Source organism: Chrysemys picta, chromosome 9, assembly GCF_011386835.1.
Source record: "Chrysemys picta bellii isolate R12L10 chromosome 9, ASM1138683v2, whole genome shotgun sequence".
NCBI classification, from domain to species: Eukaryota; Metazoa; Chordata; order Testudines; family Emydidae; genus Chrysemys; species Chrysemys picta.
In genome coordinates, this window is record NC_088799.1 from 56717060 (window position 1) to 56744653 (window position 27594).

Here is a 27594-nt window from a genome sequence, read left to right on the forward strand (position 1 = left end):
GATGCTTTTCCCTCTCTTCGTTAGGTGGAGCCTGTCTGTGCCGAGCACTCCTTCTCCTTGGAACACCATCCCATGGTCAAAGAATCCAAACCCTTCTCTCTGACACCACCTGCGTAGCTATTCGTTGACTTCCACGATTCAACGGTCTCTACCCGGGCCTTTTCCTTTCACAGGGAGGATGGACAAGAACACCACTTGCACCTCAAATTCCTTTATCCTTCTTCCCAGAGCCACGTAGTCTGCAGTGATCCGCTCAAGGTCATTCTTGGCAGTATCATTCCTGGCTCGGGCTGACATACATGCTTTAGCTCTGCTTGTGCTAGCACCTAAAATTAGCAGCCTGGACACCATGGCCTCAAGGTGGCTCAGACAACCCCCTGAGCATAACTCAGGCTGGGGATCCTGGGTCTGTCCTCAGGCAGCTAGGCACAGTGGCCTTGCTGCTATTTTATGTGCTAGCTCAAGCAGAGCTATTATGTGTCCATCAGGAATCATACCTGCCAGCTGCAGTGTAGACAAACCCTTAGTCTCACTGACTGGGGATGACCCGCCCCAAAAAGATTTTGTTGGAGAGGCTCTTCTCTGAACCTTCTCCAGGAGGTCTGTTTGGAGAGAGAGCTGGCAAGCCCAGGCTGAGCTGAGTCAGGGTGATAGTCAAAGCAGCACGGGAGGATTTAGCAGCATCAGTGGAGATGGCACAGCTAAATCACAGTCCGACTCTGTGAGAGGGGCCCACAGACTCTTGCTGTCCTCAGACTCTTGATGGGCCAATGGCTGTTCTCAGTTTCACTAGTGTAAATCCAAAGTGACCCAGTGAAGTCACTCTGTATTTCACTGGTGTAACTGAGAACAGAATGTGGCCCCACAGCACAATGCTCAGTGAGTGTGGAGGACAGGACTGACAAGTGCTCAGCTGTAGGCTTTGAACCCCGGTTGTAGGTGAAGGACTCAGTTTGAAAGAAACAACATACTTGCAGACAGCAAAAAAAATAAAAGAAATGACCAATTACCAGGCCCTTTTCTCTCTGCTCGTTAGTATCGCTGAGAGCTAACTGCATATGGCGGCAGCAGAAACACGACTCCTTTCTACTAAAGCAGCAGCTGACTCAGTATTGGACTGAGGCTGTCTGAGTGGTCTGGACAAGTTAGGGCTATGGCATAGATAGCACTAAATAAAATGAACGAGGAGTACCTGTGGCACCTTAGAGACTAACACATTTATTTGAGCATAAGCTTTCGTGGGCTAAAACCCACTTCATCGGATGCATGCAGTGGAAAATACAGTAGGAAGATATATATACACAGAGGACATGAAAAAACGGGTGTTACCATACTAACTATAACAAGAGTAATCAGTTAAGGTGGGCTATAATCAGCAGGAGGATAAAAAAACTTTTGTAGTGATAATCAGGATGGCCCATTTCCAACAGTTGACAAGAAGGTGTGCGTAACAGTAGGGGAAAAAATTAGGATGGGGAAATAAATTTTACTTTGTGTAATGACCCATCCACTCGCAGTCTTTATTCAAGCCTATTTAATGGTGTCCAGTTTGCAAATTAATTCCAATTCTGCAGTTTCTTATTGGAGTCTGTTTTTGACTTTTTTTTGTTGGAGTATTGTGACTTTGAGGTCTGTAATCGAGTGACCAGGAGATTGAAGTGTTCTCCGACTGGTTTTTGAATGTTATAATTCTTGACATCTGATTTGTGTCCATTTATTCTTTTACATAGAAACTGTCTGGTTTGGCCAATGTACATGGCAGAGGGGCATTGCTGGCACATGATGGCATATATCACATTAGTAGATGTGCAGGTGAACGAGCCTCTGATAGTGTGGCTGATGAGTCTCACACATTGTATAGAACATTCTGGCTATCACTTCCAATAACCCTCAAGGTGCACATACAGGACAGGCTTCACCAGGGTTGCACTCAGCATCCTCTCTGTGTTGCTACAGAAATCCAGTTTCAGATTTGGATTCTCCTGATAGCAGAGTTTGGCTCAAGTCAGTTTGGGTTACCTTTTTTCCTACTCTCAGCATATAAACAGGCGGAGCCTGCAGGAGCCTCAAAGGATTTAGCACAGGGCCTTTGAAAGCAACAGGCAAAAGACAAATTACGAAACGAGACCCACCACTGCCATGGAAGAGTTGTATTTCAAGCCCATTTCATGAGCTAGGCCTAGGGATTTCAGTATGTAATGCTGACTGCTCCCAGCAGGTGTCACTGTACAGCAGAAGGGCTTAGTACAGGGATCGGCAACCTTTGGCACGTGGCTCGCCAGGGTAAGCACCCTGGTGGGCCAGGCCCATTTGTTTGCCTGCTGCATCCGCAGATTCGGCCGATTGCGACTCCCACTGGCTGCAGTTCGCCGTCCCAGGCCAATGGGGGCTGCGGGAAGCGGCACGGGCTGAGGGATGTGCTGGCCGCTACTTCCCGCCGCCCCCATTGGCCTGGAGCGATGAACCGTGGCCAGTGGGAGCTGCAATAGGCCGAACCTGCGGATGTGGCAGGTAAACAAACCAGCCCAGCCTGTCAGGGTGCTTACCCGGGCGAGCTGCGTGCCAAAGATTGCTGATCCCTGGCTTAGTACCTCTAATCCAGTGGTCTACAACCTTTTTACACACAAGATAATTTTTGAATTTAAGTGCAACCCAGGATCTACCCCACCCATTCCCCGAGGCCCCGCCCTGCTCACTCCACATCCCCCCTCCCTCCGTCGCTCGCTCTCCCCCACCCTCACTAACTTTCACTGGGCTGGGGCAGGGAGTTGGGGTGCACAAGGGGGTGCAGGCTCTGGGCTGGGGCCGAGGGGTCTGGAGTGTGGGAGAGGGCTCCGGCCTGAGCCTGGGGCAGGGGATTGGAGTGCAGGAGCTGGTGTGGGATACGGGCTCTGGGAGGGAGTTTGGGTGCAGGAGGGGGCTCCAGGCTGGGACTGAGTGTTGGGGTGCAGGAGGGGGTGCAGGATGCAGGCTCTGGGAGGGAGTTTGGGTGCAGAAGTGGGCTCTGGGCTGGGGCCGAATGTTGGGGTGCAGGAGGGGGTACAGGGTACTGGCTCCGGGAGGGCAGCGCAGCAGGGCTAAGGCAGACTCCTTGCCTTCCCCGGCCCCACACCACTCCTGGACGCAGCCGACATGCCCCTGTGGCGGGCACATGGCTTTGTGTGCTGCCCCTCTCTGCAGGCACTGCCCCCGCAGCTCCCATTGGCTGCAGTTCCCTGTTCCCAGCCAATGGGAGCTGCGGGGTGGTGCTTGTAGGCAGGAGCAGCGCACGGAGACCCCTGCCCCCTCCCACCAGGGGCCTCAGCGGCGTGCTGGCCGCTTCCGGGAGCGGCACGGGGCCGCGGTCTGGGCAGGCAGGGAGCCTGCCTTAGCCCTGCTGCACTGCCAGACTTTTAGCGGCCAGAGATCACGATCAACTGTCAGAGGCTCCAAGATCGACCAGTCAATCGCAATCTACTGGTTGGTGACCACTGCTCTAATCCAAGGTCCATATGAAAAGTGAAGGCAAAAATACATGCAAAAATGGTGATAATTCAAACAAATAAACCATCACTTTGCCCTTCCAAATCCTGGGCAGGACCATTCAAGCCCTGGGTAAGGGTCCCCGCCTCTCCTACTGGACATGGTTTCCCAGGAAGGGCTCTGTCCACTTTGACGTATCCATGAAGATGGAGGAAGAGCTGTGGTAGAGCCAGAGGCAGGGCAGGGCTCCCTCCCTTGTCCATATATCTTTGGCACAATCATAAACTTCCATCTCCACCCGGTAGTCACCATCCAGGCCCTTCCAGCGTCCACCTGTCACAAAGAGTTTGCCTCCCAGTGGCACCATGCCTCCGTTTTCATGCAGAGTGTGAAGCAGCTGCACCTGTAGGAGATATCAGTCATGATATAGGGCTATAGCCCACTCACATCACATCATGATATATGGAATCCAGGCTGCCTTACACAGAAGGCATTCATTATATACAAACAGACAAACAGGGTTCCACACAGCTTGAGTTCCATCTTTGTCTCCGGTTCCTTACCAGGTGCCACACCCTGGCTGGAACTCTGTACTGCATACCGAAACATGGAGGGTCTGAGTAACATCCTTCAAGTAAACATCTTTTCATCTCCATTTCTTACAAGAGGAAAGGGGGTGAAAGAACAGATATGTCTTCAGTGCAGAGTTAACTCGGGTGACTAACACCCAGATTAGCCTAGTCTGGGTTTCAAAGTAGCAGCCGTGTTAGTCTGTATCCGCAAAAAGAACAGGAGTACTTGTGGCACCTTAGAGACTAACAGATTTATTTCAGCATAAGCTTTCGTGGGCTACAGCTCACTTCTTCAGATGCATAGAGTGGAACACACAGACAGAAGATATTTATACATACAGAGAACATGAAAAGGTGGAAGTACGCATACCAATTGTAAGAGGCCAATCAAAGCCACACCCCAGTTGCTGTGCCCTTATTGGCTCTACACTCGCTAGGACTTCTAGGGGCACATCCCATGGTTCTTTGCACTGCAGTGAGCTGAGCCCTTCTGAGCACGTAGGGGGAATTGTGGGAAGGCATTGGAGGACTGTCAGCACTGGAGGGATTTATCCTGTGTCCTCACTGCAGAGTGGGTGGGTTACCTAACACATAACCCTGCCAGGCCAGCTTTCCTGGGCTGAAAGTTCCACTAAATCCAGGTGAGCTTTTTTGGGGGCTAGAGAAAACCCCCAAGGAAGACCCTGAGTGAATTGCACAGGGCACATACGCAATAAGGAATCATTTCTGGGCTCAAATCTCAAAGACCTCATAAGTGGAATGAGGTTCCGGGATCTCAGCCCAGCTCCTAGAGGACCCAGCTGCTTTGTTAAAATGTGATGAGACGTCCATGTTACTGAGCTGAATGGGAATTGTAGGAGGGGCTCTGCTGACAGTGCCGTGACTTGTGTGCATCAATCAGGAAGAGCACAGCACATCTAGTGCTGGACTGGGGCTGGAACAACGTTCCATGCCCTGGGGTCCAGCAGTTACTGAAGAATTTAAAGTCTTCATTAAAATAAATAAATAAATCATTTTCCAAATGAGCCACCTAAATCCACAGGGAGGGCTGCAGGTGGTGAGCACCTCTGAAAAACCAGGCTGCTTTCATGCAGATACTTAACTGTGGACTTAGGTGCCAAGATGTGAAACTTTTTGCCTAAGTTTGTAGCTCAGATAGCTGTAAAGAAAACTTTGTAAATCCCACCCAATAAATACAGGTAGCTTATAACAAAATCAGCCTAATGGCCTGCACACTGCACTAGGATTCAGGAAACCTGGCTTCTAGTCCCATTTCTGCCACTGGCCTATTGGGGAATTTGGGCAAGTCACTTCACTTCTCTGTGTCTGAGTCCCCAGCTGTAAACAATGGAGATAATGATAATTTGTGTGTTACTGATGAAAAGTGCTGGTGAGAGCCAAGCAATATTATTATTAAAAGAGCTCTCAGCTGCCCCAGAAACATCTTAACTCATTTAATCTGTCAGTGGTATTTCTATGGTGCCTATCACACTGGGATTTACATGTCAATGAGGTGTTAACTCTGAAGCCTAATTATGACTTACATATCATAAGAACATAAGATTGGCCCTAGTGAGTCAGACCAAGGGTCCATCTAGCCCAGTATCCTGTCTTCCAACAGTGGCCAGTGCCAGGTGGCCCAGAGGGAACGAACAGAACAGGTAATCCTCAAGTGATCCATCTCCTGTCACTCATTCCCAGCTTCTAGCAAACAGAGGCTAGGGACATCATTCCTGCCCATCCTGGCTAATAGCCATTGATGGACCTATCCTCCATGAATTTATCTAGTTCTTTTTTGAGCCCTGTTATGGTCTTGGTCTTCACAACATCCTCTGGCAAAGAGTTCCACAGGTTGACTGTGTGTTGTGTGAAGAAATACTTCTTTTTATTTGTTTTAAACCTGCTGCCTATTAATTTCATTGGGTGACCCCTAGATCTTGTGTTATGAGAAGTAGTAAACAACACTTCCTTATCTACTTTCTCTACACCAGTCATGATTTTATAGACCTCAAGCATATCTCCCCTTAGCTGTCTCTTTTCCAAGATGAAAAGTCCCAGTCTTATTAATCTCTCCTCATACGGAAGCCATTCCATACCCCTAATCATTTTTGTTGCCCTTTTCTGAACCTTTTCCAATTCCAATATATCTTTTTTGAGATGGGGTGACCACATCTGCACACAGTATTCAAGATGTGGGAGTACCATGGATTTATATAGAGGCAACATGATATTTTCTGTCCTATTATCTATCCCTTTCTTAATTATTCCCTGCATTCTGTTTGCTTTTTTTGACAGCCACTGCACATTGAGTGGATGTTTTCAGAGAACTATCCATAATGACTCGAAGATCTCTTTTTTGAGTGGTAACAGCTAATTTAGACCCCCGTAACAGCTAATTTAGACCCCCATATCAACATGGCTAAGTAGGTTTCAGTGCAGCTCACTTAGCCATGGTGGCTGGGAATTACAGGAGCTTCACTTCCATAACCCCGCCTCAAGATACATACAGGACAAAAGTGGCATAAGACCCAGTTAGGGTCACAGGCCCTATCCCTTCTTTTTGAGTCTATCAGTATCACTTTTATTACAGTAGTGTCTAAACTGAGACAGGGCTCAGGGCCCCGCTGTGCTAGGTGCTGTACACACCTGGAAAGCAATGACAGTTACTGGGAGCTTACAGGCTATGACAGGTGGCGAGACCAAGCTGTGGCGAAGAGGGGGAGGGAAAGGTAGTCCTGACCAGAGCAATAACCAGGAGTTGCAGTGCTTACACTGAATCCTGACACCAGGACAGGTGGGTGGGATGACAGGAAAGGAATAGACAAAGTGAAACTGGGGCTGGAACTGAAATCAGCCAAGTTACCAGCCCATCCTGTCTGCCTGCTTGTCCCACTTTGCACAAGGACACTTGATCAAGATACCTCCAGCTTCTCCTAGACCAGTGGTTCTCAACCAGGTGTCTGGGGCCCCCTTGGGGGCTGTGAGAGGGTTCAGGGGGTCCGCCATGCATAGCCGGAATTATATTCGCTAGGACCCAGGGCAGAAAGCCAGAGCTCTGCTGCGCAGGAATATAACCCCAAGCCCACCACCCGGGGCTAAAGTTGAAGCCTGAGCAATTTAGTTTCACAATGCTCCCTGTGGCATGGGGCCCTGAGTAATTGCTCTGCTTACTACCTCCTAATGTGGATCCTGGCTTTTATAAGCAAAAAAAAAAAAAAAAAAAAAGTGGTTGTGGCACAGCTGGGCCAATGAGCATGTTTGGGGGGCCTCAGAAAGAAAAACGTTGAGAAAAAGGTCAGAGATGATGCTACTAGAGTTGTGCTGGGTGACCCTAGACCTGAGGAACACTTTGCTCTATAGGCAGAGAAGGAAGGAGACCTGTGCATGCTATGCTGAAAGAGTTAACAGAACCAGTCCCAGAACTGGAACCAATGGGTGACCAATGGGGCACTGAACGTTATTCATAAGCAGAAAAAAAAGGGAGCGGAGGGAGGGAGAGACTGGCAGGGCTCTCTCCGCACCTGTCTGGAGTATTGGCAGCTTGGTCAGCTGAGCACTGACGCCATGTGAACAGCTGCAGCAGGATTTCAGAATGATCTTGTGTAACCCAGCCCTGCAACAACATTACACACAGCTCCTCGAAGGCCAACAGGGCCCAGGGAAGTGGGCTATGTCATGCTGCTTCCTGGGGTCCCTTCACTCCAAGACAGGACTTCCTGGGGCTCTGGGATAGGTATTTAGGGGGTTAGATCAAAGCCACCAGCTCCCAGCTTCCCTTTGACTGGAGAATCACTCAGAGAAGAGGATAAGCCTCTGTTTGAGGGTCCCATTCCCAGGGGCTCGGGAGGTAGAATCATAGAATCATAGAATCTCATGGTTGGAAGGGACCTCGGGAGGTCATCTAGTCCAACCCCCTGCTCAAAGCAGGACCAATCCCCAACTAAATCATCCCAGCCAGGGCTTTGTCAAGCCTGACCTTAAAAACCTCTAAGGAAGAAGATTCCACCACCTCCCTAGGTAACCCATTCCAGGGCTTCACCACCCTCCTAGTGAAAAAGTTTTTCCTAATATCCAACCTAAACCTCCCCCACTGCAACTTGAGACCATTACTCCTTGTTCTGTCATCTGGTACCACTGAGAACAGTCTAGATCCATCCTCTTTGGAAGCCCCTTTCAGGTAGTTGAAAGCAGCTATCAAATCCCCCCTCATTCTTCTCTTTTGCAAACTAAACTAAACAATCCCAGTTCCCTCAATCCCTGGTAGAAACAATCCCTGGTAGAAGCAGCAATGGCTGGAGCTTTACTTTGAGCTGTGGGGAAATGAGTTTGGGGGTCTCAGCTCACTGGTCCCTTGCTCCAACCTTAGTCAGTTCAATAGATGGTTCTGGCAGACACTACACAAAAGGAATACAGAGTATTTGGCCTCCAGGCCAAATTGCCCACAAGCCGCAGAAGAAGTGGTCTGACCCAAGGCCATATTAGTGGGTTAATGTGGAGAAGCCTAGGATTGAATAACTATTGCTTTCTCCCAGGACAGGGTTATAGAGAAGGGGTGTCCCAATACGCTGGGTTAGGCATTATGAAATCCACATACATATCAAATAGAGAGCTCCCTTCAACATGGCACTGGGGAATCCATGTCCAGCATGGTGCACCCCAGTGACCCACTCCACCTACCTTCTGCCAGATGTTAGCATTCGGATCATACACATACACCTTCTTTGTGTTGTCCCCAATGAGGTAAATTGCTCCATTCAGGGAGGCGCAGCGCGGGGCAGAGAGGTACTTCGGGATGAACGGGGATGCGATTACACTCCACACATCTGCCAGAAACAGCCATCATCAGTTAGTGACAGTGCTTAGGAGCCTGGACTAGTAATGAAGTTATCACTGGGTGTTAATGAGAGTTACCCCTAGGGTGACAGAGTCACAAGGAGGGGAGAGAGCAGGCTGGCCCACCACAGTAGCTTACTGGGCTGATTCTCATATCACTTACACTGGTGTAAATCAGGAGTCAATCCATTTACATTCATGGCATTATATGGGTGTAAATACTCTCAGAATTAGGCCCTATAACTGACCTCTTACCATTTGGGCCTTGTATCAATATACAAGCCAGCCATGTGAGGTTTTCGCCATGCATTGTCTGATGTGATTAACATTAGCCTCGCATGTAATTCACTTGTAGGGAGCAAACTGTGGTCCTGAGACCAGCTGGACACTGGTGTGGATGTGAAGAGGCAAAAGAGGGAGCATATTTTGGAGTTGTCTCCGTTTATCTGTCTTTGTGCTAGTTTCAAAGGTTAAAGCTTCTGGTGAGTCAACATGAGGTTAAACTGGGCTATGGTATTTAAATCAGTTAATGGAGTGAAGACACATCTCTTCTTTCACGGGAACTAGACAGCACCAATCTCGCTTTAACCATTTTGGTGTATCATGTAGGGACAGAGCAAAGAGTGATTCTGGGTACCAGCTAACATATGCTTGTCATGTGACTCCTTTACTCAAGGTATTCTAATGCTCAGTCACTTTGTATGACTTCAGGGCAATGTATCTAAGACCTACTGAGTAAGAGGATGGGTGCTAGTAAAGGGCTTCTCAAACATGTGAGCCACTAATAGCTCCAAAATAACTTTCCAGGCTCACAGATCATCACATTGTCATGTGCCACTGCCGTATCATGCTGATGTCATGTGCACATTTGTCCCTCTGAGACACACGTAGTGGCAGCGCTGGAAAGGGGATCACAAAGGAGCCAGCACACCTGGCCTTCTGATGAAGAACCACATCAGATGTGGGAAAGAATGTCCAGATGACAGTGGAGGCACAGGGCCAGAATGTGAGACCCTTACTCCCACTGGGGAACAGTTACTCATATGAGCAATATTATAATAATAATACCCAGTTCTTATGTCATGCTTTTAATTAGTTGCTCTCACAGCACTTTACAAAGGAGTCAGTATCATGATCTCCATTTTACAAATGGAGAAACTGAGGCACAGAGAGGCGATGGGACTTGCTCAAAGTCACCCACAGGCCAACTGCAGCACCAGGAATAGAAGCCAGCTCTCCTGAGTCCCAGTCCAGTACTCTGTCCACTAGGCCACACTGCCTCCACTTGCCTTCAATGGAGCTAGCTTGTGTAAGTTAATGCTCACTAGGGTGAATAAGAAGTTCACAATCTGGCTCACAGTGAACAGTTCCTGAACTAGAAGAGAACGCGAGTCTGGAGTTCACTTTGGGAGAGAGATGATAGCTGAAGCTTACTCAGTTTGCTCATCCACAATACTGTAAATCAGAAATATCTTGGACACTGTGTAGGTAGCACTTTTGCCCCATTTAAATTTGGTTCACGCTCACTAATGTTCTCATACTGGGTCTTATGAAACTCCATGTAAGTAAATAACCAGAAACAGTTCAATGTCTCCTGTGTTTTAAATAACTGGAAATGGCTACATGAAACGGGCAGCAATTGTTTGGAGTTTCACCATACCTAAGGGAACAAGGCACCAACCCTCAGCTGGTGGAAATCAGTATCGTTCCATAGAGGGCAATGGAGCTATGCCGAGTCACCCCAAGCCAAAGAATTTAGGCCTTGACACGAATGAGTGCAGAATCTACAGCGTCTCTCAGCAGGAATCCCTCCTTCCTGCTATACAATGGGCACAGAAGTGCCACCACGTTCCCTGGCCCCGATTCGAGATGAACAAACATAACTTATGCATCACTGACTCACATATGCTCTAGTTCTATCCTTGCATCCTGATTTCATGCAGGGCAACACACATGTTGTATGTGAACACGATGAACATGCACCAGGACTGGCACAGCATTGTTAGGAGGGACCTTTCCGAGGCTCGGGCCTTTGCGTCCAAAATTCCTGTTGCTGTTCCTTCTCCTTACCTATGACGGGGTTGTAACACTGCAGGGTTAGTGCGTTGTACTTGACAGCACAAGAGCCAATGAGATAGAGCTTGCCCAGACATCCAGTTGCAGTGAAGTTGCTAACATACTTCAGGGCAGGGCTGATGGAGCACCAGCTATTATTGTAAGGGTCATAGCACTCCACCTCCACTGTGTCCACTGTGGTCCCTACACACCAAGAGAGGAGACAGGCGAGAGGTTAGCACAGCACAGGGAGTATTATTTGCATTGCAGTAGCATCGGGAGTCCAGAGCCCCACTATGCCACATGCTGTACAAACACATGACAAAGAGACAGGCCCTGACCCAAAGCACTTCCAATCTCAGTACAAGACAGGAGACAATAGATGGATACAACAAACAGAGAGCACAAGGAAACAATTTGACCAGAGCGATCAGCATGCTGAGCAGGGGGCACAGCATGCCAGCTGCATAACCACAGTCAAGTGGTCTGCAGGCGTCTCAGCAGGGGATCTGAAGGACAATGAGCTGGCCCTATGGGTGTCTCCATACAGAAGGGATGACAGGGGAGGAAGTGCAAAGGCACCTGTTTGAATAGGGTTTAAATGGGTAACTGAGACTGGCATCATTTGCAGAATGAAGGCAGAAGCTGATCCAGGAGTGAGCCTGCTTACTGTGCATGTATGTGCTGACTGCTGACATAGGATGGATGATAGTGCATGTGGTCTCTGCAGGTATTAAATGCCTGCACAGCTGCATGTGGTTGAATGTTGCTAGGATGCAGTCATATTAGCAGATGCTTATGTAAGTTTATAGTAGGTTACATTCTCCTATTTTCTGCCGTCTCTGCTTTAACTGAGCAGCAAACACAAATATTTCAATTGGCATCTTAATAAACTTCTTCACCTGCTGTTTAAATTCATTGTTCTGGACTCGATTATTGTGAGATGCTTTGTATTGTGGCCTTATCAGAGACTGACAGACAAGAGAGAGGGGAGGTGGCCAGAGAGACGGATGGTGCCTACCCCCAATGGCATAGATCTCTCCATTGAGGACAGCACTGGCATGGTTTGTTCGGGGTTTCAGCATTGGTGCAATGGGTTTCCATGCACCCTCCTTGAGACGGAAGCACCAGGACTGGGTTGTGGACCAGGTGTCATTCTGCGTCCCCCTGGAGCCACCTGGGAAGAGAATAATCTATCACACACACAGAGAGAAAATGTTGTAGGGCAGAGTCAGCCCTGCCCCAGGTAGTGGTCTTACGCTGCATCTTTTGCCTTGACATCTAGGCCCCTTCACAGGCATTAAATCAAACAGTGACCACCTGAACAGATTTGAAGACAACTTTACAAGAACACAGCACCACAGGCTGCTGGCTGCAGCTCAATGGAAGCAACCCCCAGAAAATAAAAACAAGCTAATCTAAAGCCCAAGCAAACAAAAGGTCACCAAATTTAAACTCAGGCAAACTGTGAGAAGGAGTAAAATCCACAGAAGAGAGCCCTCTACTGAAAAGCCCAGCTACTGCCAGGCCTAGCGAGATGAACTTCAGCAGGTAGATAGAGAAGGGGGTCTCCAAAAACCACACCATCCAAGCATGAAGTACAGCCTGGGGCATAATTAATTCATGGCACTGTGGTGTCATGGGCCATTCTTCCATTCATTAATTTAATTAAATCAGCCTAAGAGCTCTGAACTTATACAACCTGGAAATTGCTGAACTACTGCCCAGGAGCTATGTGATACCACAGAACTTCCTCAGAGTTGCTGCTTATTGGCAAAATGTCCTCTGGATGCCATGGAAAAAGTAACATTTATTAAATGAATTTGTCATTTATTTTCTCTGTTTGAAAAAATACCCTGTGGGTCAACCAGACCAGCCACGTGAAGGGAAACACAAGGAATTCCAAAGGTTAGGTTCCAGCTTAGGTTTAGCAGAGAGGTTGGATAAGAGCCCCAAGTTACATACCTGTGACATAAACATAATTATTTAGTGCCACCAGAGAAAAGCCCCATTTATTGTAGTCTGGAAAGTCAGGAAGAGCCATCCATCTTTCTGAAACACAGAAAAGCCATAAAGAACCTAAAGGCTTAGACCAGATCCAAAGGCATAAGCCACTACATACTTCCCAATGCTCCTATCTTCCCAACATGTGACTGAAATGCAAGACAACATGCCTCCTCTGCTGTAAATAAGAGGTAGGATCAGAACTGTTAAAACGGTCCCTTCCCCAGATTTCCCTACCCCCTCCAACACTCCCCTAGCTATTCGGCACAGTGGGTCTTTAGGAAATTCAGTGGAACCAGATCCTCATGTACTGCTTCCAATGGAAGGAATATTGAAAAGGAGTCTTTACAGTTCACCACTGCCAGTAACAAAAGCTGGCCAAACTTCACCAAGTTTTTGCAATATATTGAACTGCACAACTGCCATTCATTTCACTCTGGATGTGCTCTTGGAAAGGAACGCGGGAAGCCTAAGAACAGCTCTTATTCTATGCTGAACAGTGTTATGCAGGCTCCCTTAGACAACACCCCAATATTCTCCAGCCATCTCTACTGTAACACAGTATCTGTAGGGGATGGGTGAGGAATGCTTACAAGTGTAATTCTGATGGAACCCTTTCCCCTTTTGGTACTCAAATGGCTCCACTCACAAGTCTTAAAGAATCGAAAATAAACCTGCCATTAAAATGGAAATCTCCTGATTCTGTGGGCCCGATCTCAGCTGGTATAAATCAACACAGTTCCACTGACCTCATGGAGCTACACCAATTTAAATCAACTGGGGATCTGGCCAATTGCCTTCAGTGGCATTACAATAATTTACACCTGCTGACGATCCAGCCCTGTTACTGTGAAAATGTTCTGGAATCCGTGTGTCAGCCTCTGGCAGTCACCAATGCCTTGAGCTTCCACCATACCTGTCTGTGCCATGCTGTACATGGCAGGAGGGGAAACCTACCCCATGCCTGTGGAAATCAGTTTGTGCCTGGAAGTGTGAGATTGCGTCCACTTCTCATAGCATGCAGGACTACAACAGCTACCCACTGACTATTGCACGGGTACTGGAGTGTATCTCTTCTGTACGACACTAGATCATACCTGCGTTAAAACTGCTCTGCTGTCTCATGGCCTGACCTACAGCTCACTGAAGTCAGTGGGAATCTTTTCATTGACGTCAATGGACATTTGCTCAGGCCCTTACAAAATAGCACTGGGAGGCTGAGACCTGGCTACGTTCATTTGGCTACAGGGGAATTGTGTGTGTTAATTAGCGCTGGTCCTTGTGTACATAATGTTGTCAAAGTCTCCTGCAATTGCATCAGTCTGCCAGGATTATGCCCTGTCTCCACACCCAAGCTGCAGAAAATCTGACTCATGGGCTTGTCACCTGGAGAATAGAGCTAGCATTAGGCTGTGTGATTGCGGGAGCATCAGCCTGTGGGGAAAGCAGCTGTTCAGTGAATGACAAAAGCCAATGACTCAGAGCATTACATCACCCTGGTAACGGCTTTGTTCTAGGATGAACTCGGCTAGTTACTGTGTGTGTCTAAATCTCTGATGTAAAGGATTCGCTGGTAATGTAGCCCCTGGCACGGCCGCTTTGTTTGTGAGCCACAGCACAGTGCTCTGCAGCATGGTTCCAGGACCACTCTCAGGAGCCGAGGCCTTTGAGAAATTAAGGAGCTCACGGCCGGTTATGGACTCGGAAACTGTGACCAGACTCACAGCACCCAGGCATCTTTTTTTGTTTGTTTTTAATCTGCATTTTAGAACCAATTGGACACTAGAGCTGTGTGAGCTGTGGGGCATTCTCATCACACACCCTCCCAGGGCCAGTTAAAGCCCCCATTAGTGGCCCTGTGGATAAGAATGGGCAATAGTCCGAATAAATGGGTCAAATCTGGCTCCACTGAAGTCAGTGAGAGTTTGGCTGCTGGCTTCAGTGGAACCAGGATCCAGCATCCCGGGAGGGATGGTGGGAGGAAGCATCTATTTTTTGGTCTATGGGGAGACAATGACTGAGAGACTCCATTCCTTCTTGTGCATTGGGTCTGACTGAGACCTGTGTATTGTGACTCCTGTCTTCTCACACAAATGGCTCTCACACCTCCAGTTTGAAAACACTGACATGTAGTTTACTTATTTTAATCTCAACCACCACCCTTTACAGGCCTGGGCAGCAACTCTATTTACAGGGACATACCAATATCATCCCCCTTTGCCAGAGAGAAGAGGACAGAGATCTCTCCACGCAGAGATATCCCTTCATTCTGGTCATGCTAACCTCTCACACTCTCTCTTTCTGTCTCTCATTCCCACTTTGCACTTCCTTCTTGTGGCCTTTCTGCTTTTCCAGTTAATGGGTTAACTAGCTCCTTAGCTCCCTAGCAATTAGTCCCAGCTTTTCTCAATCTGGCCCTTCTCTGGGAAACTAATTGGCCTTCCAGTGAGCAGAGTGCTAGTTCAGCTGCTGGTTCTCAGTCCTGCCACATATATTTTATACAAACAATACTAGCTGGCATTTCAAAGGGGGGTTGGCAACATCCCCACCTAACAGACAGGAAACTGAAGAGGCGTCAATATTTTCAACGGTAGCCTCTGAATTTAGGCCACTCTGTTTAAAACTATAGGGCCTAAGTGATGTGGCTGAACCAGCGCCAGAGCTGGGAAGAGAAGGCAGGTCTCCTGATTTCTGGTCCTTTGTCCTCTCTAGGGGACCACACACCATCAGCAGACCCTCAAACCCCGCCCCCAAACTTCACCAAGGCATGGTTAGCTGTGTGAGTTCATCCTCTCGATCCTACTCAATGGCTTTGAACAGGTGACACACAGAGGCTAAGAGGAGACCAGAACACTTAGTAACTGGCAGAAATTTCTCTCTCCCAAGGGGAAAAGCTTAAGAGAGAAAGACTGCATATCTATTGCATCACACGCTTTGCCCACAAAACTTTTAGGGCCAAATCCAGGGCTCCATCTTCTTAGCGGTAATCCAGCAGCGCACAGGGGATGGAGAGTGGTTCGAACAGGGCAGCTGGGGAATCCCCAGCATGCATGTAGTCACTGCCTCACCCCTTCTGGTGTAAGACCTCCAGTAGAGAACAGAAACTCTGCTCCAATACTGCAGTTATTCAGCAAGCTGCACCACTGAAGTCCTGGCTGAGCTGGATGTAACCCTGGGTGTAGCAAACAGGCATGGCCTCCCTCGGAGATTGGCAGTGAGAGAGGGCCAGACGCCTCCTGGTGGGCGGAACCAGGAAGGCCACTCTCACCATGCCAGAAGCACAGGGGTGGGACAGGAACAGGAGGTATAAAAGGCCGGGTCCTGTAGCTCAGTTGGGTAGCAGCTGCCAAAGGAGATTGACATGTTTTCTCCACTGCTGAGGCAGGAGCCTGCAGAGGATGTCAGTTACCCTGAGGACTTGCCCAAGCTACCAGAGCTGCCAGACCCAACCAATGCTGAAGAGCTGCTGGGATTGCCACTGGCAGTATACCCTGAGGAGATGGAGGATGTACAGGTACACCTTGAGAGAAGGGTAGGAAGGAGCCCAGGGATAGCTGACTGTAGTCTGGCTGCAGGGGCATCTGAAACATGGTCAGTGTGTAGCAGTGGGTTTCCCTGTGACCGAGTGGCAGACTGCTCTGCCACTGTTAGGGCCCTGGGCTGGGATGCAATGGAGTCAGATGGGCCTGCATCCCTCTATCCCTGGCAGTACTCCCCCTCTTCAGGCCAAGAGGCCTGTGCTTGTCTAGTTCTCCCCAGAGCCAGGATGACAAATTGTACCTGGGTGCCTGACCTCTTGCTGGAGCCCCCTAGACTGTGTTGGGCACTCACCCTTGCCTGAGATGTAGAACCCAAGACTGTGTTTGGTACCCTGCCCCATCTGAGGGCCTGGGTTCCCAGACTATACCTGACTATACCCTGTCTGAGGGTTGGACTTTAGATTGTTTGATGTCCTGCCCTGCCTGAGGGCGTGGGCCGCAGAACCACTCACTGCTCAACCCCGCTGGAGGGCTTGAGCACCAAGACTAACTTCCTCATTATCTTAGACTGTCCTTAACGGGGTATGACAGCAAAGGGGTGTGGCCTCCCTCGGAGATTGACTGTGAGGAAGGGCCACACACGCCTACACTGGGCCTGGCCTGAACCTCAGCTAGGAACAGGCTTGGTTTTGCTTGCTTACTGGTCTTGGGATTGTAAAAGGCGAAGTTCCGGGAGACTGGCAACTCCACATCTTCTGCCTCGTTCTCTTCCAGAGCTCGACCCGCGACCACCACCAGCACTTCCTCCAGCTTCTGTGGAAGGGCGAGCAGGCTCTTCTGGACAAAGGACCTGTTTTCCACCTTATAGAAGATAAAAGAAACATGTCACCAGACTCAGCGGCTAGGCCCCTGCCCCTCATTTTCCTGGACAGGAGTTCTAGAATGGCAGTAGGTCTGCTCTGGTGGTGGGTGGAGAGCCAGGTGGCTTCCTCTCTGGCTCTAGTGGCTGCTGCTACCTCTGCAGGAGGCTGTCTGCAGACTCAGGCAGATGGTGCTGTGTCACTTACACTCAAGGGCACATTCTCAAGCTTTCCTTGGCCACCAGAAGGGCTACAAACCTTCTGTGTTAAATGCAAGCTGAGATTCTGATGTCATGTGCCAGGGCACATGCCTATGAGTTTATCCAGCCGTGGTGCAATGGGAGTTTTGGAAATGTGAATGCTGCCAACCCAAAATCAGCTATGTTATTGAAAATGGGATGGGGGCATAGGGAGAAGAGAGCAAAGCCTGCTGAGCAGGGAGTTGAGGGGACTCATCCACTGCAGCCTGAACTTGGGCCAGCATTCCCTGCTGCCTCCTCTCTGCCTGACATGCTCCTTCATCACTGAGGCTGTTATCTTTGCCATTATCTGGGCAGAAAATCACTCTGTCTCTCTCCTTTAGCCCTGTGTGGACTGACCGTGCTGCTGCTGCTTCCAGGGCTCACAGTGCAGACTGTAAAAATAACGAGGAGTCCTTGTGGCACCTTAGAAACTAACAAATTTATTTGGGCTTAAGCTTTCGTGGGCTAAAACCCACTTCATCAGATGCATGGAGTGAAAAATACAGAGGCAGGTATAAATACACAGCACATGAAAAGATGGGAGTTGCCTTACCAAGTTGGGGGTCAGTGCTAACAAGTCATTCGGAGGTGCTGCATTAGGAGGAGAACATCACCAGACAGACATTTAAATTGTTTGTTTTAACTAAAACAAAAACATTATGTATTCAACAGCAAACATATAATTTAACACAAGCATATGAATTTTTGAATTTAAACATTCAAGTTTTTTAAAATCAAGTTTGTTTTTGTTACAATTGTTTTTAACTAAAATAGTTAAAAGAAATATATTTTGAGAAAACAAAGTAAATCGACTGTCAGCCAGCTCAACATGAGAAACTTAAATATTGGCTTCTGGAGCTAACTCAGTCGTCTTCACCTTCATTTTCCTGTTTGTTCATAATCTGGAAAAGAAAAACAAGCTTTCCTGCTTTTTCAGGTCCCAAACGATTTCTCAATTTGGAATGAATTAGTCCAAAGGAAGAAAATATTCTTTCAGAAGAAGCTACTGCTGTTAAAAGTGAGATTATCACTTCAACAGTCTCTGAATCCAAGTGAATCAAAGTCACTGGTGTGAAATTCTTTAAAACATCATCAGCAAACCTATATTTCTTGACTGGTTCACCCTTAGCTCTGAAGTTTATTACAATTGGCATTATGGAGGGATGATTGCTGGATGTCCATGTCATAGCCAACTCCTCTTCTTCAGCAATTAAGGTTTGACCCTGGGACCGACTATTGAGAATATTTGCAAGAAAATGAGCTGGAGATAGTGCTTGTCCCATTTGTTTTTTTTTTTTTAATGCTTGTAATTTAACTCTGTCATTGCATATTTCTCTTTTTAAAGATCTCACTCAGTTCCTTCCAAATGTCAACAGCATCAGCAATAAAACAGCTATTTCTCTGCATTTTGTTCAAGGCTACAGAAATAGGCTTCAGGGTACTCAGCATGTCTTCAACATTTCTCTTAAGCCCAATGTTGAGAACTTTGGCGGTGACAGTGCCATTTATTTTTTTTCATGATTTTATTCACAAACTGTCATCAGATTAAGCCAGTTCTTGATATAGTGCTCAAAACAGTCCACTACTGAGTTCCATTGCAAGTCTTGTGGGAGAGTTAGCTTGGTTCCTCCCACTTTTTTCAGAGCAGCTGCTGCAAAGTGGTTGTTACGGAAGTATTTTGCCATTTCAACAACATTAGCCTTTATTTCTGGAACACTGCAGTCTTTGGCTAGGAGGTGCATCAAATGAGCACTGCAACCTTATGTTATTAGCTTGGGATTTGCTTCACTCTCTTCTAAATAATTTCTTTTCCTCTTGGATACCTCCTGAGGTCCCTTCCAAGCTGATATTCTATGACAGGGATCGGCAACTTTTGGCACGCGGCTTGCCAGGGTAGGCACCCTGGCGGGCCGGTCTGGTTTGTTTACCTGCCGCGTCCACAGGTTCGGCCGATCACGGCTCCTACTGGCCGTGGTTCGCCGCTCTAGGCCAATGGGGGTGGCGGGAAGTGGTGGCCAGCACATCTCTTGGCCTGCGCCGCTTCCCGCAGTCCCCATTGGCCTGGGACGGTGAACCGCAGCCAGTGGGAGCTGCAATGGGCCAAACCTGCGGATGCGGCAGGTAAACAAACCAGCCTGTCCCGCCAGGGTGCTTACCCTGGCGAGCCATGTGCCAAAGGTTGCTGATCCCTATTCTATGATTTGCAGCATTGTCTGTGACCAAGCTGCATATTAGACATTTGAAAAAAAAAATTCAGTTTGTGACAGCTTTTACTGCTACTTCTTGTAAGTATTCTGCTGTGTGCACATTTCCTGATGTATCAATTGTTTCTGTAAGGAAGACATTCCCGTCTTCTATTGTCACATAAGCACATACAACAGGATCATTGTGGACATTGCTCCACCCATCAAGACTCAAGTTAACAATTTCATCCTCTAGACCTTTTGCACACTGCTCAATTTCTTTCATACACTTTATCCAGCAATTTGCCTCTGACATCTGCTCTGTTGGATGGACTGTATCCTGGTCTTAATGACTGAACCATGTTAATGAAGTGTAGGTTCTCAATCATATGGAAAGGAGAGTTTTTTGCATAAACAAACCGGGCAAGTTTTTCATCAATTACCTCTTTTTGTAATCTGCTGGTTCTTATCACAAATTTCTCTATGGTTGTTTCTGGATGATGGAGATTTTTTTTTCTTTTTACTACAGTATATCGCCTGTAGCATGACAGTATATACTGTCGTATGATGTGACATACATGATGTGACTTATCTGCCAACAATAGTGTTTCACTCTGAAACTATAGAAAATGATGGTGATCTTGAAGATGGATAGACTTCAGAATCCTGTAAGTCAATGCAGTTATTTAATTATTATTACCATACTGCTCATTTAGTATTACTCACTGCATTCACTGACACTCAGTACTACTTTAAAGGTGAAATTGTAAAAGGAAGATCTTCCTATTTCAGCTATTTGTTTTTTTTATCACAACTGCCTCTAAAATAATAGTACCATAGAGTAACAACTATATTTTTTTTGCTCAAACATGAGAATTCAAGAATAGTCCAGAAAGAAAGCAGGCAGTCCTTAAGCAAGAAGTATGAAATAAAAAAGTTGACCAAACCGAAGATCCTGCATGTTCAGACATGTTCCTTTCATCTTCAATGCAGCTTCCTCCTGAGAAGGAACACTTCTCATGATGTTGTTTCATTCGGGCACCCAGGCCTTGCATTTCTTTGTTGCACTGTTTGCATTTTGCACACATATCTGTCTTACTCACAGGTAGAGGAACTTCATTTAAAATATTCCCAAACTGGGTCTCTTTTACAACCTGCTGCCATTAAAGGTTTTCCCTTCTAGTGAGAGAATGGTATAGTAGATCTCAAATCAATGAAGGCTACACTCAGAAAGACCTCAAGACTTCTGGAATATGCTGCTCAAACAGTTTCACTTTTGTTTCTACTGCCTGTCCCTCCCTTCTCACGTTTATCTCGAGACTTTGCCTCCTTGTCTCATCTTTAGATACGTTTTTTTTCCCTCAAAAAGCAGTTTATCAAAAAATCAGATTTAAGTAAAATCTGATTTTTTTTTAATTAGTCATTTTTATCCACCTTGAACTCTTCCCCACTGAGGGAGCCAGTTACTGCTGTAGTAAGCCTGAAAAGCCTTTGAGGGTGCGACTGAGCTGCAAGGTACTAATCTATGGCATCAGTCACTTCACATGAAGCCCAGGTACCAGATTCTTGGCTTTCAGCAATAGATGTGTTTTGCTTAGTTCCTAGGCTGCACAAGAACCCAACTAGGTTTTGCGGTGGCTGTCCAAGGTGAATTATAGTATTTGCAGCTAATATTTGTATTAGAGTCAGGTGCAATTGCAGCAGTTGACCTTGATCTAACGTGATCTCTTAAACTTGGGTCCTAGGAGACAGTTCTCCTCCTGTCTGTATATGCCACTGCAGGTTAGGTGGACACTCAGTTGAATGCCCTCAATGCTGGAATTTGCTCCCCTGCATCATCAATAGAGCTGGAGTCTGCTGACAAGGTCTGTCTCTAGTATCCAAGATTTCCCTGTGGCCATCCAGGTTGATATTTGCTTTGGAGGAAGATTCTAGTTTTACCTTTTGCTAAAACAGCCAAAGACTGTGAGCCAATTCCTCAGCAGGAATAATTAAGACAGGGATAGATAATAGGACGGGAAATATCATGTTGCCTCTATATAAATCCATGGTACTCCCACATCTTGAATACTGTGTGCGGATGTGGTCACCCCATCTCAAAAAAGATATATTGGAAAAGGTTCAGAAAAAGGCAACAAAAATGATTAGGGGTTTGGAACAGCTGCCGTATGAGGAGAGATTAATAAGACTGGGACTTTTCAGCTCTGAAAAGAGATGAATAAAGGGGATATGCTAGAGCTCTATAAAATCATGACTGGCCTGGAGAAAGTGCATAAGGAAGTGTTATTTACTCCTGCTCATATCACAAAAACTAGGGGTTAATTAATAAAAATTAATAGGCAGCAGGTTTAAAACAAATAAAAGGAAGTATTTCTTCTCACAAGGCACAGTCAACCTGTGGAACTCCTTGCTAGAGGATGTTGTGAAGGTCAAGACCATAACAGGGTTCAAAAAAGAACTAGATAAATTCATGGAGGATAGGTCCATCAATGGCTATTAGCCAGGATGGGCAGGAATGGTGTCCCTAGCCTCTGTTTGCCAGAAGCTGGGAATGAGTGACAGGGGATGGATCACTTGAGGATTACCTGTTCTGTTCGTTCCCTCTGGGCCACCTGGCACTGGCCACTGTTGGAAGACAGGATACTGGGCTAGATGGACCTTTGGTCTGACCCAGTAGGGCCGTTCTTATGTGTAAATCAGCATAGCTCTTTCTGTTTGTGGCTGCATTCTGAGATGTGGTGAGTTAGGTGCATTTCAGAAAGCAAAGCAATAAGTAAAGTTGCTCTGTTCATTTGTTTGGAATAAAGCAAGAATGAATGAGTTATGGAAATTAGTGGTGGAAGAACAACTTTCCCCCTCTCTCCAAGAACTCACACTCAATGGTTTGGTTCAGATTAGCACCCAAGAATTTCTGTGCTTGTTCAAAGTTACCTCAACTAATTCCGTGGTCTGGGAATCTTGTGAACACACAGTATCTGTGCAAGCATTTTGGCCTGGCCTGGTTTCAGTTGGGTTGGAAATACCCACCTTATAAGCCTTTCCTGTGGTGTTTATGCCTCTAGGCTCTACCACAATGCGGTGCCGATGCATGTGAAAATGAAGAAACAATTAAACTATCACAGCCTTCCAAGAGCTGGAGGGGTGAGCTCAAACTTTGGGAGGAGGTTTGGGTTAGTTATTTGACCTGACTTGTCTCCTCAATTTGTCTGTTCACCAATTACACATTTTAGGTATAGTTCCTTAAAGGCTTTGGCTAGACAGGAAAATGTTTCTGGTATAAACTAAGGGGTAAATGTAAACTGATATAGCTATCCCAGTACAACCCTCCTCCTACCCCACCATCCCTGGGCAGACACTTTCATTCCAGGACAAGAGGAGCCTTTATTCCATTAAACTTGGGCAGGAGGTTAAACTAAACCAAAAAAGGCCACTCATCTACCAGACTAGGAGTGTCCACAAAGTGGGCTATAGTAGTGCGACTATAACTGGTAGACCTCTCCCAGGCAGAGAAGCTAGGAGTGGCTGTGCTCACTGAGAGGGAATGGATTGAGGTAAAGCTCCTGCAGAGCCTACAGTGGATTTCTGCACTGAGCTGGAAGAGGCTTGACTACAGAGACGATTTGGGGTGGCTCTGGGCCTGACCTGGATTCCTGTGCCTAGCTGACTCTGGGGAAAGCCCCACTTCCCTCTGCTGGCCTTTAGGGCATCTCCCTCAGCATTTCTATAGCACCTTCTGAACCACATTCACCATTGAAGTGGAAAGGTAGTCTGACCTGGACTCTCACACCTAGGAATCTGATTGGACACTGGTGCAGATCATTTCCCACTGGCAACCTCCCTCCAGGACAGAAGCTCCATCTAGACAGGGCCATTCTGATACCTTACAGCACTGACCGTGCTTCGGTAGCTGGAGATGACGGCTTTGCAAGCTTCTGAATCCTGGATCAGTGGCTCCAATGAGAGTAGGTTCTGCAGGTACTGGTCTGGTAGTGAAACCAGGTGCACCAGGTCTAGGAGCTCTGGCAGGTGCTTGGCTCTAGATGCTTCTTCGTACCTCACCCACCTAAGCACAGCCTCAGCTAGGCTCTGTTCTTCCTGTACCTGCAGCAGGTCATCGGACAAGTAGACTACTAGCCTCTCCTTGGATAGCTGGAGAAACTCCTCCTGGTGTGATACAGCCTCAAAGTTCTCCTGCAGGAAAGCCCAGGCCTTTGAGGACACCTCCGGGCAGCCATGGTTCTCCCCAAACTCACAGATGCCCAGGCAGTTGGTTGCATCCATCTGCTGTCTCAGGTAGCGGCTGCAGACTTTCTGGATGGTGGGGAAGTGGAGCTGGTTGGAGGTCCGGATTAGAGCCTCCACATTCCCCTGGTTGATGGTGATCTTTCCTGTGTAAGCAAAGTCGATCAGAGTCTCCATGACAGCAGGATCCACCTCTTTGATCTCCACGTGGGCTGAGATGCTCTCAATAAAGTCGCCAGTGAACATGGCATTGAAGTAGTGGCTGCAGAGGGCCAGGATGCTGCGGTGGCAGGGGAACTCATGCCCACCCACAAGCAGCGTGACGTCGGAGAGCTTCGGATTGGAGCGCAGGCTCCACAGGCCTTCCAGGATGGCCTGGGGATGGGATGGGAGGGAGAAATCGAAGTCATCAACGTTCCTCACCATGGTGCTATCCTCTGGTAAAGCCCACTCCTGCTCTTGGGGCTCTAACATGGAAACTCCACCCTGCTTAGCAAGCAATGAAAGAGGGGAATGAATGATTAGCTGGTTGCCCTGGAAGGGAAGGACAGTAGCAACACTCTCCTCTTAAAGGCTGAGTCTCCCAAACAACTTAAAGGCACAAGCAGGGTTGATGATGTGTGCTTCTGTGACTTGTGGGTCAATGCACTCATCTCCCACCCCTCCCCGCCCCCCATGAAGCACATGTCTCCAGAGGTTCCAGGCTCATAGGTGTATCCCAGAGCACTTCCCCTTGCTGGACTAAGTGCCTCTCCCCTGCAGCCCCTCTCTTCACTGACTGTCCCCTGTTGGGAAACCAATTTCTGGCTCCTCTTAGAAAAAGGAGAGAATCTGATTGAATGATATTTTCAGTGGCCTATGTGGCTTTTCCCCCAGGCTGCTGCTCCCAGTAAACATCCGCAAAACTAACCCATTGTCCTCCTCCAAAACCCGCCTTAAACCTCTCCTTTGCCATGAAGCTTACAAGAACCCTGACAGTGTTTAGCCTGCTGGTGTTCTGAGACCACCGCCTAGCCTGATGACTGATAGACTCATTGTTTCCTTGTATTCTCTTCCCCCCGCCATTTGTCTTTCTGTATCCAGCCACTGTCACTCATCTTATATTCAGGGTATATCTAAACTACAGCAGCACAGCGATGGCACCGCAGGTCTGATGCTGTAGCGCCAGGGTGTAGATGCTTTCTACATTAACAGAAGAGGGTTTTCCAGTGATGGCGTTAGTCCACCTCTCCGAGAGGCAGTAGTTAGGTCAAGGGAAGAATCCTTCCAACGTACTCTGGAGAGAGGGGCTGAGGGGGAGAGCTGTGTGGCAGCTCCCCATGTGCTGGATAGAATAATAATTATTCCATCGACCTAGCTGCATCTACAACAGGGGTGAAGTCACCCTACCTCTGTCTCACCAGGTGTGGAATTCATCACAGCCCTGAGCTGGAGCGGGGTCAGCTAGGTTTTAGGTGTAGATATATCCTTACACTACAGGGATGGTTTGTTCTGTGTTCATGCAGTGTCTGGCATGCTGGACGCCTGGCCCATGACTGGCGCTCCCATGTGCTGCGCTAATAAAACAACCAATGGGCATGACAATGATACAAACACATAGGACGAGACAGTCCTACCCTGAAGAGCTGCCAGTCTAACCAGACAGAGAAAATAGGGGCACAAAGAGGTGCAATGATTAGTCCAGGGTCCCACAATCAGTCTGTAGCAAAGCCAGGAAGACTTTCCTGACACCCAGTCCAGTCCCCTTGTCACTGGCCATTGACTACAATGATGCTACCCCAATTTTCCCCATCTGAGGATCTGGCCTAATATGATCTCCTCCTCCCAGAATCACCTGTTTTCCTCCTTTCTCCCTCTAGCCTTGTTATAGCTCCAAATCCCACTAAGCGTTTGCATGCTCCTCCAGAGACATTTCCCTGCAGAGAGCACATGGCAACAGTGAGGGAACATGCTCTGGCTGCAGGCTACCCGGATTTACCAGGGTACAGTGGGGACAGATGGCCTGGGGGGCTCTGAAGCTGGCACACCATTCCTGACATACTCTGGAGAGAAGGGTTGGTGGGGAGGGCTGAAGGGTGACTCCCCTGGTGCTGCATGGCGACAGCAGCAGTTTGGGGGCCCACTCTGGAAGGCTCCCTGCAGTACAAGCACTGAAGAGGGCTGGCACCCACAAAATAAAGGAGCTGTTATTAACTGGGGCTTTTCTCTATGTGCAGCACTGTGAGCCTAGGCGCCAGCCAGCAGAGTGCCCTCACTGCATGCTGTGCCCTCCATCCAGCACCTTCTCACGCTGCCACAGGCCAGTGCTGGCAGCCCCAGCTTACCTCTCAGCTGCCTCCGAAATGCCTCTGTCCAGCCGATCGATTGACTGGCCTGTTTGATCAGTGGCGCTTGGGCAGCCCGGGGAGAGCCCGGTGCAGCCAGATTCCCAGCCGTGGGAGCTCAGCACTCAGGAGGGGCACAGTTTAGGGACAGCCTGGCTGGAGACTAGGGGGATTATTTTTAGACGGCAGCCTGTCCATGGGGCGGGGGAGGTGGGAAGTTCTTTGACAGTTACTGTCTCCAGGCCACCTGCTCTTAAAGCGACCTGCCAGGAGAGAAAGGCAGGGGGCCAGGAAGGAGGCAGAGGTGGGGCTGCGTAAGCAGGGCTTTGCTGGCCTTTGGAAGGCAGCCTCACCAGGTTAACGACTGCTTTGTCCCCAGGCCAGCTCTGGTGCAAGCCCCGTCCCGCCCCAGTGGAAGTCTCCTCCATGAGCTCAGGGTGACAGAGCACCTCGCCCCAGGATCGCCTGGGCTTGCTGTCCCCCGAATGACAAGTGGCCGAGTTGGCTTTGAGAGCAGACAATACTGCTCTCTGGGGACACAGAGCTTAGCTCCCAAGCTCATTGTGGCAGGACACTCCTGGGTTTTTTGTGGCAGCAGTGCCTGGGCCAGGGCTTCATTCACTCTACTGGGGAGCAAGGGAGGCTGGGGCCTGAACACACATGGGCTGCTCCACTGTCTGCAGCGAGCAAGGATTGCCCCTGTGTGTAATGCTTTGAAGAATCAGGCCCTCTCCTACCCCCATTTGTACACACATCTGCTAGGGAAAAGCTGGTGACTACCCCACGGAGTTCCTCAGTTGTATCTAAAGAGCATCCTAAGCATTAGACCAGGGATCGGCAACCTTTGGCACGTGGCTCGTCAGGGTAAGCACCCTGGTTGGCCCAGCCCGTTTGTTTATTTGCTGAGTCCGCAGGTTCGGCTGATCGTGGCTCCCACTGGCCAATAGGGGCTGCGGGAAGCGGCGCGGGCCGAGGGATGTACTGGCCGCCGCTTCCCACCGCTCCCATTGGCCTGGAGCAGTGAACCGCGGCCAGTGGGAGCCGCGATCGGCCAAAGCCGTGGACGCGGCAGGTAAACAAACCGGTCCGGCCTGCCACGGTGCTTACCCTGGCGAGCTGCGTGCCAAAGGTTGCCGATCCCTGCACTAGACTAAAACACCGACCCTCACTGACACTGATGAGGCTGAAAGCATAGCCCCTTTTGGAATCAGTGTATGTTTGTCTGTGCACCACATGCAATAACTCTGAGCCCTGCTGTTGTTCTTGCATGGGAGAATCCCAACAATCACCTTAGCCATGGTGTGGGACCTGCTGTTGCGTTGAACTGCTCCGATTTGA

The 27594-nt window shown here is 48.4% G+C and overlaps 1 protein-coding gene across 4 annotated transcripts; it reads right to left on the reverse strand.

The window, feature by feature from the left end:
* Positions 1-1554: 1554 nt before the first annotated feature.
* On the reverse strand, positions 1555-26421 carry KLHL30 (kelch like family member 30). Of its 4 annotated transcripts, none has more exons than XM_065556240.1 (8): positions 26257-26420; positions 23585-24307; positions 17107-17266; positions 12888-12974; positions 11944-12099; positions 10938-11126; positions 8712-8857; positions 1555-3865 (listed from the first exon to the last, which is right to left on the reverse strand). In XM_065556240.1, the coding sequence occupies exons 2-8, from the start codon at positions 24176-24178 to the stop codon at positions 3614-3616; spliced, it is 1584 nt and encodes a 527-aa protein (XP_065412312.1). In that variant the 5' UTR covers positions 24179-24307; positions 26257-26420; the 3' UTR covers positions 1555-3613. The 4 variants fall into 4 exon arrangements, with proteins under 4 accessions (XP_065412312.1, XP_005292028.2, XP_005292029.2 ...); XM_005291971.5 differs by having other exon boundaries at positions 23585-24418; XM_005291972.5 differs by having other exon boundaries at positions 23585-24421.
* Positions 26422-27594: the final 1173 nt, after the last annotated feature.